The 17814-nt window shown below is 35.7% G+C and overlaps 1 protein-coding gene across 1 annotated transcript in view; it reads left to right on the forward strand.

Annotated features, from left to right (window-relative positions):
- LOC149226686 (protein CROWDED NUCLEI 4-like) overlaps window positions 1-17592 on the forward strand; it is a 172698-nt gene extending 155106 nt beyond the window's left edge. Inside the window, exon 2 of the mRNA XM_089380271.1 lies at window positions 17305-17592. Within this exon, the coding sequence (XP_089236397.1) occupies window positions 17305-17592 (288 nt within the window). The remainder of the gene's footprint in view (window positions 1-17304) is intronic.
- The last annotated feature ends 222 nt before the right edge of the window (window positions 17593-17814 follow it).

Raw genomic sequence — 17814 nt, forward strand, 5'->3', positions numbered from 1 at the left:
TCTCAGCAATCAAAATGAGAATAATCCTTGCAATATGGTGCCTTTCCTTCTAATGCAAACCCACAAGAAATTAATGGCCTCATGGCACTATTTACATGAGTATGTGCCACTCAGTTTGGACCCTGCAAAATGAGAGCCGTGAGACTATATTGTTGTTGAAATACACTACTAGAAAGGACTTGAATCCATGATGCAGCTTCCAACAATGGAGAAATGATGCACTGTCTATCAATTACGCCACCTGAGAAGAGTAGTCAATTGGTAGCGCTAATTGATGAGGGAGAAGATTTGAATTGTCCATGCAATAAGCCCATAGGCTAGTTAGGCTTCGATACCAATTTGAAAAACTGATCACCACTCTGTCTGTGCCTTCAACTGGCAATTAGCACGAACTCTCTGCTCAGACCCAATTCCTGGCACCTCCCCTCGTTCTTCTGCTCTGGAGGACCACCATGATGATCAACGCCACCTTTTGCATACTGCGCATCAGACATGGCCCACAACGTGCACTCCCTATTGAGGACAAAGAAGAAAACGAACAACAGTATTGCTTCTACTCCCACTACGCTCTCGCAACAACATTCAAATAGAATACTTAACTGGCAGCTCATTCATTTTGCAGATCAGACGAAGAGGAAATCACCACAATGAAATATAGCACACGACACTGTAGAAGAGTTAAACAAAACTCTGATTAGTCTTGTGCCAAATTTCCATATTTGTTTGGCTACTAGCTTCTCTTCATGCCAAGTTCACGAGATTTGACACCCTCTCTTGAACACATGGGAGCCTTTCTCACAACTCTATTTCTCATCTACACTTCGCCAAGCTCCGCTTGAATAAATGGACAAACAAAAACTAAAACAAAAATAATACATATATACTTTCTTATTTCTCTCGGTCTAGGAGGGCCAAAGCCTAGGCCCATATGGGCTTTTGATACCACATGAAGGATTTAAACAAAATAAACACACTAAATTATGTTGATTTGGGGTAGCATCGGATGTGCTCTAGCCACGAAAATTGGTGGAGAGGCTAAAGCACATGAGATCTCCAAGGCCCAAAAATGGTTTAGGCAGAATCTAACCAGTTTGGGAGATATTAAAATAATTAATATTTTTAATGGAGTTCCTAAGTCTAAACTTAGGAAAAATAAAATACTAATGTGAATTAATATAAAACTGAGTTAGAATGGTCCAAAAGTCATGGATCAAGCCAGATCTAATCTTAGCCATTGATTGGGGACTTAATCTCGGCCGTTGAATTGTCAACGAGAAAAGTATAAGAAGAGGTTTAAGGGTCAGTTGGAGAACACATTGAATTGATCAAGAATTCAGTTTTCTAGGGCAGGGCTTGCTGAGGAAATCGAAGGAGTGATCATAGTTGCAGCTAAGGGGCAGTGAATACAGTAGGAGAGAGGCAGAGATAGTACCAGGAGCATCAGCGCAGAATCGAGGAGAGGGTTGACGCAGAGCCATCTAGAGGCCACGCAAAGGCAGAAAAAGGCCATGCGAAGGTAGCTAGGAGTTGCGCAGAGCATGAGGAAGGCCAGCGTGGGAGACGCAAAGGCTCTAGAGGTTGACGCAGAGCCCCGAGAGGCTGAAGCTGGGCCAAAGAGGCTGACGCAGATCCTAGAGGCCGATGCTGGGAGATTTCATAGGGCAAATTGGAACTGGAGAGCTGGATAACGTGACGTAGTCCCTATCAAAGTGACAAAGAGCAGCAGAAGTGCTGTAGTGTTGCTATGGGATCATTCCTCCAGTGATTTAGCCAAAATATGTCTCCAATTGAGAAGTACTACTGTCGAGGGCATTCTCTATTGGGTGAGACATTTCTGGCACCCAGATTGTAATATGAAAACTGCATAATAATAAAACCCTTTGAATCGTTGCAACGGTTTTCCCACATTGGGTTTTTCAGGGGACATTAGTCGAAAAACAACGGTGTCACTTGTGTGCTTGTTTCTTTCAGTTGATGATCTGTATGTGTTGATACTGTACTTGTATTTATTTTTAGTATTTGCATGGTAAATAACTTGTTAAGTAACTGAACAAGTAGGAAGAAATAAATCAGATAGTATAGGAAGAATTTATAACAGATAGACTTAGAAATTCCAACAAATTATCAGACATAAACACAACATAGACATGGCGGAAAAGGTCCTCAGAGCCTCTTTGTATTCCTCTCATTCTCATTATTATAATAATGTGTATAATACAAATATAAATAAAAGAGGATATTTGTCTCAAGATAATGCGTCTATCTTGGACACTTTGGTTGAGCAAATATCTCAACCATGCACTAATTTAGGAGCCTAACTAGTTGGAGAGAATCTTTCAACCAATTAGACCTAAACTGCTTCCTAACGTTGAGGAACAAACCCAATCTAGAAAGTTAGGAATTAAATCCAAATTTCATGATTTAATTAATTTAATATTTTTTTGACTTTATTATTGTTTTTAATGTGAGAGTGAGGCCAATAGTGTGAATTATCCTACGCAGGGGCATTTCGTGTGGCCTAGTTTGGGCAGATTTCAGAGTAGAATCAGTGGTGGTGTTGAGGTATTGGCCTCACAGATATTTTTCCAGTACTTCCCTCAGATTGGATTACTAGATTCAACAACCAATATTGTACTCATAATTTCTGCTATTGCATAATAATAAAAACCCTCACTGTTGCACCGGTTTTCCCACATTGGGTTTTTTCAGGGACATTTGTCCAAAACTAACCGTGTTATTTTATGTGTGTGTGCTAGCATTTTTTAGTTCCTATTTTTTCTTTTGCAGTTTTTTTTATGGTGAAGAAATCATAGTGTGAATTATTTGTTGTACGGCAAATAAACTGCTTAAAATTAACTAGTTAGAATAATAATTGCCAGTTACTGCATTTCAAATAATTTTCACACTATAGAGTAAATGGAAGATCACTACAAGCAATGGTTCATGATACTAATCATCAAATTTAGTTATGGCATCGAATATTTGGACATCTACATTATGAAGCCTTGCCCAAAGTTAGAAAGATGGTCTCTGGTATGCCTGAGGTTCAAGCTAGTCATCATGGAGTATGTCCGGGATGTGCCAGTGGAAAGAAGTCTAGGGGACCATTCCCCTCCAGTGAAACCAGGACCAGTGATATCCTACAGCTCATTCATTCTGACTTATGTCGACCTATGCCTGTGCACTCCCTTGGTGGCTACCTTTATTATATGATCTTTGTTGATGATTTGTACAGGAAAACATGGATATTATATTTAAAGGAAAAGGATGAAGCATTTGATATGTTCCCAGATTTTCAAGGCATTGATTGAGAATCAAATAGGGAAGAGAATAAAAAATTTCAAGTCCAACAATGGTGGAGAATATACTTCTAATGAGTTCGTTGACTTTTCCAAGAAGGTTGGAATTAAGAAGGAAACTATCACGTCCTATAATCTCGAGAAAAATGATGTGATTGAAAGAAAGAATGGGTCCATCATGGATGCTGCTTGATCCATGTTGCATGATCAAAAGTTTTCGAAGTTTCTTTGGGGAGTCGCCACTAATACAACGGTTCATGTTCAAAACAGTGTTCCTCATCAATCCCTAGGTGATGGAACTCCCAAAGAAGTTTTCACAAGTATGAAGCCTGATGTTGGACATCTCAGATATTTGGTTGCTTTGTTTACTTTCATGTGCCGAAGGAAAAGAGGAACAAGCTGGAAGCGACAGGAAGCATTGGTGTTCCTTGTAAACACCCGTTCAGACATATGTTTTGCAGTTAACACTTTGAGTCAATTAATGATTGAGCCTCTTCATGCACATTGGGTTGTTGCCAAGCATGTGTTGAGATATTTGCATGGGATGATTAACCTTGGTCTGAGATATACTGTAGGAGATGTATGACTGCATGGATATAGTGATGTTGTTTGGGTTGGAAATGTTATTGATAGGAAAAGCATGATGTTGTTTTAGTCTTGGATCAACCATTATATCTTGGATGAGTAGGAAGTAGAAGTATGTTACCCTTTGTACTGCCAAGGTTGAGTATATCGCTGCTAGCATGGCGAGTTGTGAGGTTGTATGATTAAGGAAGCTCTTTGGAGAGTTTTTTGAGCAGGTTTGGGATATGACGATGATATATTGTGACAACAAGAGTGGGACCTGATTAGTAGATAATCTCGTTTTTCATGGCAAGTCCAAGCATATTGAGATCAAGTATCACTACATTTGAGACATGGTGCAGAGAGGAGTAGTGAGACTCCATCACATTTCGACTGATGAGCAGATAACAGACATACTCACCAAGGGTTTCCTGAAAGGGAAGTTCTTGGTCTTTAGAGGATAGCTTGGATTGATGATTGTGACCCCACCGTGTAAGGGTCCTGATTGATCAAGGACACTGAGCTATGCTCTTCCCCATTGCATGAGCTCCCAAGGAGAGGAATTGAGCCTGAGAGCTTCGAGGTTGAGGAAGCTCTGTACAATACAATGGTTGTGATCCCTACCCTTTGCACAAGATATGTAAGATACAAAATGATTTTGAGATAATCAACTTTATAAATCAAAACATGTGAAACATATCTTGCCAAAACCCAAAAATTAGTAATTAACTTGGAAATTTAAAAGAAAAGAAATGCCAAACCAAGACATCAATATGCAATTAGACTTGAAACATGAAAAGAAAGCACTTGTTTAAAAGGATTACAATACTTGCTTTTGGAATAGACTTTGCATATGAAAACTCAAACCATCAAGAGACAAGTAAATGTAATGGAATGTGCTTTTGGTTAATTTTATTAATTAGCTCTACAACAAGATTACAATTTAACTCTTCAATCCTCAGATCTCACCCTCGCCCAATGATATGGATCTCACAGTGAGGAGTCAATAGAGGAGTAGAGGATCCCTAAGATGTCTACTTCAACCAACTTATGTTGGAGGTAAAATTTTAATGAGGCTTGGGGTCTTCCTACACTAAAATGCCTAGATGAAATGCAAATTGTGTTAATTCCCCAAATTAAAATAATGATACATGCAAATGCTTCAAAGAGATTGATTTGCAATGCTTGAAAATGAAATAGTGTTCAACATAAGTTGCAATTATAACTTCAATTGGAGGAATAAAATTAGCTTACAAGTGTTGCATGTGTTTCACCAATGAATTAAAATGATACAAGTAATTTGCAAGAAAGTAAAATTTGTTTCAAATAGACAATGACAATAAATTGCTCCAATATTCAAGATAACAATGTAGCATAAAATTGAAGCATGTTTTCAAGTGCTCATGAAACAATTTACCAAGGTAAATGGAAACGAATCAAAGTTTGTTGAGAATATAAAATGCTTGCATGTAAAGGATCAATTGTCCAAAGTAAAGTGTACGCTTGTAGCTCCAAGTAACAATGAGAAAGAAAATGCAAAGCTCAAATGAAATTGTAACAAACTTTAACTTAATGAAATGTGATAGTGAGGTTGTGTTAATTCCCAATTAAAGCATGCAAGTGAATGAAGTATGAAAGCTTAAACCATGCAAATGTCAATCCACCCAAGAGAAGCCTCCCTCTAAATGGGGAGATAGCATACCATGGGAGAAATCCCAAGCTCCCACAAGCAAGTTAGATCTTTTATTAATATTACAATCAGAAGAGGGCCCTTCAAAGTTCTCAACTATACTTCAAGGAGAGTCCTCACAATAATTGCTTGAAACTTGGACACTAGACCTCTTTTCTTTAGAAAGTAGTGACATGATCTCACAAAACTTATGCACGGGAAACAAGGTGTGAGTTTCCTCCAAATGCCCACGGCTTAGAGAGGAAAATGGGCAGCCCTCTAGTGAACTTGACTTGGCCAAAATAAGCCTCAAAAGGGCTCATGACATCCTTGGAAATCGAACCCCCAACACTTGTCAAAGGTCCTGTAAACACTTGTTAGATGTTGCGGGAAGTTGCTCTTCAAAATCTACTACACAAAAGTTAGCAAACAATCCAAACAATGGCTGCAAAATAAGTTAAGTATTAATGGAAAAATCAGCAAGATAAAATGTATATGTACAATTATAATTTACAAAAGGCTAAGCTAAAGAGTGAGAATAAACTCTCGTTTTTGCTTAGCCATCTTCAAGCTCTTAGATAGCAAATGAAAGAAATGAAGTCGAATGTTTTTTTAAAAGAGATTTAAATTTAGAAGTTCTTGGCTTGTGTACAAGCTATGTGCTGAAATCCCTGCAAAACCATTTTGTAAGATAAGACTATGAAGGTTCAAAGAACAAATAAGAGCTCCTTTAAGAATGTATCAAGAGTGGTTTGGTCTCTCCAAAGACTTCTCCTCGCGCTTGATTCTGTAATCCCAACAAGATTGTTCCCTCTACAAAACTTCAATAAAGAATTAGTTCCATATAGATTTAGCAATAAACAATGATAAGAAACTCTAGAGATTTATTTAAAACCAACTAGAGCATTCTATACCTAGAGCATATTTCTAAATCAAATGTCAGTGCAAGATAGCTCTACATTAACAAATCTACAAGAGCTTATGGAAGAAAATTAGATCAAAGCATGAGTAAAAGGAATTATACCAATGCTAAAAAATTCATCACACTCAAAAAGGAGGAGCACCTCATGAATGAAACCCCAAAGACTTTATTGATATTTCTGAAAGTGTACAAGGCAGCAGCGCTCCCGCAAGCACAATAGCTAGTAACAATATGATGCAATGTGAGAGCCTGTGGCTTTATTATATAGAGAGTTGGGAGCAAATCCCAATGAAGAATGACAATGAAAAATGGCATTGGAGCCAATCCCAATGTAGAAGTGATTAAACAAGTGGCACGAGGTGACAATCCCAAAGAAAAATTCGAATTTGTTGAATGGAGCTCCAATGCCAAGTGTAAAAATCAAATTCTGGCAAGTGGACATCATTTTCTTCTTCCCTTATGTGCTCAATTCAAATTTTATGCTGGAATGACAAGTGTATATGGGTGGTAACCTATGTGGGGACAATTTTCCACAAAAATCTCCACCAAATATTCTCCCAAATCCTCCCAAATGTACATTAACTTCACAAATTCGAATTTCCAAGCAACTTTTTCATTTAATGCCAGAAATTAGATTTTATTTGAGCACATGTCCTTTCCTTGATTTTAGGAGTCTACATCACCTTGGGACTTCACTTTAACTTCCCCATAATTTTCCACCTCATTTCCACAACATTTAGCATGTGTGGATATTTATTTTTCTCCATTTATTTAATTTCTGGCTTAATTAATTGCCAGATTTCCCACTAAACTTAAGAAAAGTGGGTTTTGAGGATCCAAAACACATTAGCAACCCCTCAAAGTGTGTTATAGTAGAAAGTTGATGGTGAGAGGTGTAATTTTGATTACTCATACCCCATACAACTTCTTTAGACTACACTTATTACAATTTATATACAATTTTATTTGCAATTTTTGACCTGCGGGAAATCTAAAAAATTAGAAGATGACTCCCTAGACCTAACCAAATTCCACGAAATATTTTGTGTGATCTAGTATGATAATATACTTCGACTCTAGACAATAAGATGTGTCAGGGGCTCAACCTTCAAACCGCCACCCTGGCTTTGGGGTAAAACATGAGTGAAAAAAACCAGAAAATTATCCACCTCTGAAAAGAAGGGATAATTAACCAGATAATAAAAAAACTCTAAGGTGTACTCGTTTGTTGATCGAGTCCCAACATCTTAGGCCTGTTACAGACTCAAAACTCATCATTACTAGTATCACTTATTATAATTCCCCATAAGGTGTGGAATCTGGGTACAAGAAAGATGATGAGAAGATAGAAGTAGGGTTAAAAAACTTTGTTGATTGATGATATATGATGGTACAAGTGTCCTCTGGATCATCCTTGGGCATGGAGTCTTCATGTAATCATCAGGTGCCACTCCAGTGGTCAACACTACCTACAAGTTGGATTTGTTGGGGTTGTTCCTCCCCATCTGGCCAATGGGTTGAGATGATTTGAGATGGTTTTGATTCTTGCCATAAATAATAATAAATAATAAATAATAAAAATAATAAATAATACAAATAAATAATAATAATATAAATAATAAATAATAAATAATAAATCACTTAATAATAAATAATAAAAATTCATAAATAATAAATGATATTTAAAAATATACAAGAAAATAAATAAAAATAGTAATAACTATACTAAAACTCTAAATCAGAATAAATAGAAATAAAACAAGAAAACTATCAAAAAGAAGGAAATAAAACAAGAAAGCTAAAAATCAAAAGAAAAGTAAAGAAATAAAACAAGAAAGCTAAAAATCAAAAGAAAGTTGCATGTAGACACATGGAGTGTGTGCATGTGGTTCCCCTTCCAATGTTGTTCTATTTAATAGATGGTGAGGAAGATGAGAGGATTCCGGCATTCCATCTTTCCGAGATTCTGTCTTTCATTCTCTTGGGAGAATGGTATACTAAGATCTAGGAGTCACTGGCAGTAGAATGTTGATTGAGGGCTCGGGGGTGGCCAGTTGTAGCAAGATGTTGCACAATTGAGCCTACAGTTGGGTGGAGAGTCGTCCCCAAAACCTTGTTGCGGTAAGCCTACTTCTATCACAGGTAACAGGTAAGCACTATTCATTAATTTTGAATTTAGTTAATTAATTACATGTTTATTTGGCTAGGTAAGTGCCACTCTTCTTTAAATTTAATGTTAATTAGATATTTTTGGGCCGTTACATATGGTATCAGAGCGGGTTCAACTCTGAGGGCCTATAGACATTTTACTTATCTGGAATTCTGCAGAGCTTTTAAACAAAAGTTTATATTTATTGACCATTTGTTTTTGCGGTCCTTGGAGCTTCCATGTATCTAACTTCCTTGCCTTGAATCACTGCTTAGAATAGGTTTCATTTCGATTAAAATCTTCATAATTACTTCACTTTCTCAAATTTGCGTTGACATCGCTGCTTAAAGTCATTATAATAGAAATAAGTGATGCAATTCTCTGGGTAGCCTTACTCTGTATACAATTTAATTTTTCTTGCTGATGAAAACACGTGTTTGCTGGAAAAAAAAAAAAAAAAAAAGCTGGTCCGTGCTTGTACGGTTGTGGGCAGCTAGCGAGTCATGGCAAATGGGTCACTGGGTAAAAGCCTACGACTTCATACTATTCGTATGTGTCCAAATTTTTTTTCGTCTTTGAAAAAAAATCGAAGGATGTCAATCTGTCTGCCATTAATTTGCTTGACTGAGGGTGCGATTTCAACGGATGGAATGTCTGGCGGTTGACTTGATTGAATGTTTGGTGGGTTTTTGAAGTGATTGGTGTCTGTCAGTCTGAAATTCATTGAGCATTTGGGTTGGTTTAAAGGCTGAAATGATTTTTGTTAGTTGTGTTTTATTTCTTTCTGAAAATGAAACATCAATATACAACCCACCATTCTTTAGAAGGGTTGATTAAATTTACGTTACCTAACTGAGCATAGCAAAGGATTGGGTGATAAACTTGGCTCAGAAGGGTTGGTTATACCTAACTTACCTGATCAGTGGAGGGTTCGGATACATACCAACCCTAGGTATTTTCCTGTTTGATCTTTGCGTGTAAGGTTCATTCTCTTTTCAATTGATATTGGACTGGTGGCGTGACAGGGAAACTTTAAAATGGAACTTTTGTAGAAGTATAGTCTAATCCACAAATCCTCCATGTTTGTAACTTTATGGATTGTTTTTTTATTTTATTTTATTTTTTAAATTGAAACTGGAATATTTATGGAGAATTGATTAACTTTGAAATATCTCAGTTGCTACTATTACACTGTCCCTGGCCTTGTATCACTTCATATATATAAATATAAAGTGAGAGTGAAGAGAGATTTTAGCTTATTGTAGATTAGTCTAAAATAACTTTAGTCACAAGTGGATGTCTAAAATAGACAATAGACTAAATACCCTGTGCCTCACTAGTTTAATAATTATGAGTTGCTAAATGTTTTGAGTTTATAAAATAGGAAATCTATTCATTACAGACAAACATTCAAGAGAAAAACAAATAGCTTACTGTAGATCCATGCAAATGCCAAAAGCGGGCTAATAATTCACAGTTATGTTGTTGATTCGTAGGTTTAGCTTTCAGAATTTAGTTCAAAAGTAGATATCTGGCAATTAAACAGGGTCGTCCTTGGACTGGGTGTTTGTCAAAATTGGTATCTGCCTGATTATTCTATACATTTCATTCTAGCTGGCTAGATAAATGTTCACTGTTGATCTTGTGTGTCTTTCATTAGAAGACGGACAAGAACACTGAAAGTAATTGTTAGTTGAAGGTAATTGTTTTGGCGGAAGGGAAGAAATTCTGGAATCTCGATTTGACCCAGTTCAAATGGCTTCCTTGCAAATACAATAGAATTTAATCGAACATGTTCCATTTCATCCCTGACAAATTTGTGGAAGCTAAAGCCGAAAACCCACTCATTGTTTAATCGTAATCGAATGGATCATTCGATTACACAAGTGCCAAAACATTTCATCAAACAAAAAAAAAAAAGCAACGAGAGGTGGTACAACATCAGAGCGCTAGTGATCTTATACAAAATATTTCGATAATTCGAATTGTCATTCCAAAAAAAAACAGAGACAAATGGGACAGAAAGATATTACATAATTTTGGTTTCAATCTGTTCTTGCATTCTATGTAAACCACAAGCATTATAACAGAGCTACATTGTAATCCTAGCTCTGTTCACTAGTTTAAATGATTGCTTGAGTGTTGGAGTTGGCTGATTGTATTGCTGATTCACTATTTAACTACATTCTATAGTTAATCTTGCAATTGCTTCTTGGTGGGTGTTTATTATTTTGTGATGGGTTTTGCATGAGTACACAACATTTCAATTAGTTCCACTTTTCCAGTACCATACACTACAGTGTTGTTTCATTCAACCTTGATTCGCTTGTTTGATCACTGGGTATAACTAAAATGCTACCACATATCTTCCATTCAATATGTGGAGAAAATTTGCAACTTCAGAACAGTTTTGGAGAGCCTCCATTGAACAGAGGTATGTCTACTAAAGCAAACAGCCGAGTAGTGAACCAAATATGAAATGTAAACATTATTTTTTATGCCTGTTGGTGATAAGCAGCAGAGAGCATTATTTATTTCCACAGAAAATCCATGTTGATGAAATGAACCATTTACGGACCACTATCTGCCAGGACCTAGGAAAGCATAGACATCTTTCTTAACAACAAATGACCGGAGAGTGGACTATTCTCAAAACCACTATACTGAAATTACTTATATGGTAGATAGAAGAAAAATTAAATATAGAAGGTTCATTCAATCAAGACATCTGAGGCATACTTTCTGTTGAATTAGAGCCAGAGAGACATGGATTATGTAGCATCTGCACTAGGGTGCCTTTCATCTTTGTTAGTCAAAAAAAAAGAATGATTATTATCCTCTACACTTAAGTTCAATTTATATAAATAATATGCTGAGCTCATATCTATTGTTGATTTATTATTGTAATCGCTGCAACAGCCCTAATATCCACTTATGTTCTTGGACTCTGTGAATATTGCTGCCTCAGTCACTATATAAATACGCATTGCTTGAATACCCCGCGATAATAGAACTCGAAGACACTACACCCATTTTTGAGCTGCCAAACGGGAACATGCCGGAAAAACCGTGGCAACAGACGACCACTGGTATCAGGATCGGCATCACACCCAATTACTCTATTCCAAACACTCCAAATGCTAGATGAATTGTTGTTTTCCTGTTGATTCTCTGTACGATTTCTATGTGTAGAAATTTAATATTTAACACCCAAATCAGATAGAGTTGTTTTCCTCTATAAGCCCATCTGAATCCGGTCCAATTTTGCAGGGAACTTCATCACTTTACCAATCTATGACTGACATAGATTGATATGAATTCAAAATATAAGGGGCAGCCAAATTCATTTGTCAAGCACTCAACGATTTTTCTTCTTTCTGTCTGGCTTAAACAAGCTCTCTAGGTATAGCAGTAAATGCACCTTGAATAGGGCACGACTGTTGGGAATGACTATATGTATTGCATGTGCCATTTGATGATCTTTTAGGGTGGTTTTGGGTGTTTTAGATTCGCGTCCATAGGAGTAAGGATCGATATCAAAGCCATCTTCTCAAAACCCTAACGCTTGCAACATTCCATTATTAGGTAATGCTTCTTCTCATGTTAGTAATAGGGTGTATCTATTGAGTGGCTTGTCGTGTCATAGTTACTTGAACAATGCAACACTGTTGTTTGTAGTCTGCCTATACCCTTGATAGGGTGACCGATCTATTTGTTATATTCTTGCAGCGATATGAATAATTCTTCCGTCACAACGCTGATCTGGTTTCATCATTACAATGTTTGATTTATTAGCAGCTTTGGATGCATTTAATACCCTTTGCATGCATTGATATACAATCTCATGGCATTGTTTATGATAATCTCTATGACTGTCCTCCTTTTGATATCATTTCCATACATTGTCTGCTTTCGATATAATTTCCAATCACACAGTATTTTAATGCAATCCTTACTCGTTTTGATATAATATCAATCACAATATTGATACAATGTCATCACATGCAATTCATAATTAAATATATAACTCTGAGCATGTGGTTAGTATACAACCTACACAACATTTAAAATATACGCCTTTTCAATGATTAATATACGGCCTTTGCAGTGCTGATATATACACATATATAGCCTCCCATCACAATGTTGTTTTAATACGACTTTTAGCCACCGTCGCTTTGAATATGATATTCATTGCATAATTTTATATAAGGTTTGACATATTATCTTCACAGAAATCTGCTTGCGCTGATTTATAATACTATCATAGTATAATATGCAGCTCTGACAATTAGAAAATAGGTCCTCACACCATAACAGTTTGACCATTCAATTATATTTACTTTATATCGATCCACATTCAATTTAGCGTTAGTATCAATGATTATCACAGAAGCTCTTGGCCTCATAATCAGTTTACTTTTAAAGGTTGCAAGGGTTTTAATGAATCTCCAGGCTATTCACTTTTAGTAAAGTTGTTGAGGACTCTTATAGCATGTTCTCCCTTTGAATTTTTAATGATTTTATTCGATAGTGATCGATACTTGAAACATGAGAGTTATAGTTGTTTTGAATGGTCGGAATTTGTCTTTTCCTAGAATTTTACCATTGTCCTGCAGAAATTGAATTGATTTATGGACTCGATTTCTGCCATTGATATTTTTTTGGTGATACTATCATACAAAGTATTTGTTGGAGGTTATGGTGGTCAATACTCATTTAAATTGCCTTCATCACTGTAGACATCACGCTGACTTCCTTGCCACCAGATTGGCCTTACGCACATCACTCACCAGTTTAGCCTAACTTATATGAAGAACCTTGAAGGCGATCTTGCTCTCTCAGACAATTCTAACTGAAACAACTTGTTTGCCATATCGTTTGATGCAATTATTTGGAACTGCTATACGACTTTGAAAACCAATTTACCCAATTAGTGCTCGACATACATCCTCAAACTTTGCATTATCAGCTGATCCATCAAGCAAACTGTATGATGAACTCATGAATTTTGCATACAAATTAGGAGGTGTTATATCTTTCACATTCTTCGAATTCCGCTCTGCAGTTAATGCATTCTTCTTTGCAGAGAGTATCTAGTCATATAAAGTCTGATGCAGCCTAGAAAGCACATAATAAGTATCATTGCCATAGAAAACAGATCTCTTCTCTCATATGTTGCTTGAAGTAGTAGAGTAGAAATGCTCTGACAGAGGCTTGGCCTGAGATATCTTCACCACCATCAGAAGCATTCTCACTATCATCAACTGATTTGGGTGCACTCAGTTTAGAAGATCGTCTCAAATTTGGTTTTAGGGCATAATTCTCTTAATACTATTGTTTTGCGTCGGAAATTACAACCATACATATGTGACATTTGGTTTTAAAATTTGAAGGAGATGTTCTTCTTCGAATGGTTGCCTGAATTGATTTATTTTATGCTAATATTTTCATAGTCTAAAATATATTCTAGAGGGTGGTTTAGTGATTTATGGGTAACTACTGAAGAATTCAAATGACTAGCGCTTTATTTAGGAGTCACTACTTTTCTTTGTCGACTATACAAAATTCTCAAGAAGAGAAAAAGGTAAAATAATATATTGGTTGACTTGCAACAAATGATTTCCTTGATCTTTGATTACTCTATATCCATTGATGTTTAGTTTCTACATCTGCTCACTGGTAACTAGCATAAGAAAGTTGTGTTTATATGGATAATTAATGCACTAAATAATGTAAATATTGTGCTATTGCATTTGTTTTATTTTAGGCTACACATTATTAACAATGATAAGGAAAAATCATGAGATGCAATTAAAAGTATGAAATAATCGATCAACTTTTGTTAAGCTCTCTATAAAAAGTCAATTTTCATAAATAACGTAGGAAAATATTGAAATTTCCTTAGTAAATGTCTCATTGATGAATTATGTAATTGGATATGTCATATGTAACGGCCCAAAAATATCTAATTAACATTAAATTTAAAGAAGAGTGGCACTTACCTAGCCAAATAAACATGTAATTAATTAACTAAATTCAAAATTAATGAATAGTGCTTACCTGTTACCTGTGATAGAAGTAGGCTTACCGCAACAAGGTTTTGGGGACGACTCTCCACCCAACCGTAGGCTCAATTGTGCAACGTCTTGCTACAACTGGCCACCCCCGAGCCCTCAATCAACGTTCTACTGCCAGTGACTCCTAGGTCTTAGTATACCATTCTCCCAAGAGAATGAAAGACAGAATCTCGGAAAGATGGAATGCCGGAATCCTCTCATCTTCCTCACCATCTATTAAATAGAACAACATTGGAAGGGGAACCACATGCACACACTCCATGTGTCTACATGCAACTTTCTTTTGATTTTTAGCTTTCTTGTTTTATTTCTTTACTTTTCTTTTGATTTTTAGCTTTCTTGTTTTATTTCCTTCTTTTTGATAGTTTTCTTGTTTTATTTCTATTTATTCTTATTTAGAGTTTTAGTATAGTTATTACTATTTTTATTTATTTTCTTGTATATTTTTAAATATCATTTATTATTTATGAATTTTTATTATTTATTATTAAGTGATTTATTATCTATTATTTATATTATTATTTATTATTTTTATTATTTATTATTTATTATTATTTATTATTTATTATTTTTATTATTTATTATGTATTATTAAGGGAAGGGATATTACATATCCCGCCTGGATATCTTTGTTAATTTATGGGGAATTTCCTTGTAAAATTTATGCTGTTAATTTTTAATCAAAACCCTCAAATATTACACCAACCTACACCTAGAACATGACAACAATAAATATTTGACAAAATATAAAACGAAACTATGAAAAAAATCCTAGATTTTATCATATTAATATAAAAATCAATATTACATGGCCATGCAAATAACTGGAGAATAGCTGAGATAAACCCTCAACTGCTGCAAACTGGATCTGACCTCAAAATATATCTGCTACCACACTGGATCTGGCCTCCCAAACTGGAACTGCACTGATGCCCAAATTGAGAATTTGAATGATCCTCACTCCAATCTTCAAATCTGTTGCAGATCTGATCTCCAATAATTCTGCTGAAGCTCCGTGAGATTTTTAGAAGCCTCCTCAATGGTGGGTTGGGTTTTTGTATAACTAACAATGGAAAACCCAAGGGTTTTTGTCCCGGGACTTGCTGAAAGTTGAGAACCTCATTCCCAAACCTCTCCAATAAGAAAATTACTCAACTCCAAGATGTCCCAAATAATTTGCTTCCCCTCCTTTTATAGATCTAATGGATCCCTCTCCATCCTTCTAGAAGCATTTTATTTTATTATTTTATTTCCATTCTAGAAGATTCTCCCATTTACTTATTTAAGTGACTTTTATTTTATTTTATTTAAGTAATTTTTCCCCATCCGACCCTTTTAAGCATTTCCCTTTTTTTTTTTATAATTTAATTAGTGACTAATTAAAGTCACTTTTAATCTAGGAAAATGGTAAATCTCCCTCTATGATCTCTCTGGCCATTGAAAGTCACTTTTCACCATCCCATCTTGTAGATCTCTTCATTCCGGTTCCAACGAGCTATTACACTAAGGTGTTTCATCAAATACTCCTCCCAAAATGACACCTTAAGCATATTTAATTAAGATATGCTCAATAATAACCCCATTTTACAAGAATTGTCAGAATGCAGTGAAACCAAGAATAAGTTGTGTGGAATTGACCCTAATGATGAATTATGCCAAGCGAACTCTGTCGGACCCCATAAGACTCCTCCAAAACCCTCCAGGCCCACTGATAACGAAATCTTGCTCTCGTGACCAAGTTGTCACCAACCCTGGAAATCCATCCTAGCCGCATCATAAGGGAAACTGAAAATGTGGTACCATCTTGTTGCATATGTATATTAGCTTGTTTTATTAGATAGTGTCTTCAACACTGTATTGTCAATATCTGTTTATATCTATGAAAGATCAATGAAAGCGATTCAAAGTTTAAACATTTGTGTTGCAACATGTTCCTAGAGGACAGTTCTCGTTTTTCTCCTTTATTTCTGTTTGTTGGGAGATGTAGTGCAATATGTTTTTAACTGTATAGGAGGATGCTAGCACACCCTAGAAACACAATCCTTTGGGATCTTAAGTGATGACTTATTGCTCTTGCATTTTCTTATTCAGGAATATTAACCTCCATGGGAATAATGATTCAATTCAGCATCTGCTTGTAACCCGTCTCAGGAAATTGCTAGAAATTGGTTAACATTGTTTCAAGCATCACAATTTGTCTTTGCTCCTGAACGAATGTTGTTTTCAACATATCAATTTGCCATGTGTCATAAAATGAACTAGCATAATTGTGAAGGTCATTATAGTCGACAGACTTGCATGTGGAAAAATTGCATCAATTCCAGTTCAAAATTGTTAGCTTTTGCAGGTTTTGTATAGTTTGAAGATGACTGGCTGCTGTGTGAGACATCAGCCAGGATTGACTAGTAAATAGAAATATTGTTCTTTAGTACAAACTACAACTAAAATTTTAATCATTGTATATACTATAAAATCATGATTTCAAGAAATTGGTCATATTTGGACCATGCTGATAAAACTTATGGCTCATTTTTGAACGTATTCAAAATTTATTAGGCACCATCTTTCACTTTCTTCAATATTTATGACATTTGGACCTTGGTGTTTTTTTTATTCTGCAGCTTGAGAAGTCTTTGCATGCTACACACTCTGAACTGGAAAAAAGCCAGTGTGAATCCAAAGCCAAGCTGGTTCAAGCACAGGAGCTGGTAGCTGATTTTGAGGAAAGGACTCTTACCACAGAGTCAGCTTTGCAGGAAGCCAATATGTTTTTAGAAGAACAAAACACAAATTTTAGAGATGCACAAAGAAAGTTAAAGGAGCTTGAAGCTATTGAAGATGCATTGCAGAAACGACTTAAATCTTTTGATTCTGAGTATGTTATACATTCCCCGCTTCTTGCTGAATAGATTATGAAAAATGGTTAACACATTTTGTTTGACTAGAATCCTTTTCAGCGATGGTTCATTTTTTTCTTTTTGAATTTTATTTGTGAACTTATTCAGAGTGTCCACTCATCAATAACTTGGGAAGATAATATAGGTGAGAAGTGAGTTCTTGTACATGTGTATGCACATACTAGTGTACAAAGAAGTTGAAAGGGTTTGGTGTCACTCAAAATATTTTTTGTC

This window comes from Pinus tabuliformis, chromosome J (genome assembly GCF_031772625.1).
Source record: "Pinus tabuliformis cultivar Carrire ecotype Pingquan chromosome J, CPIR1, whole genome shotgun sequence".
NCBI classification, from domain to species: Eukaryota; Viridiplantae; Streptophyta; class Pinopsida; order Pinales; family Pinaceae; genus Pinus; species Pinus tabuliformis.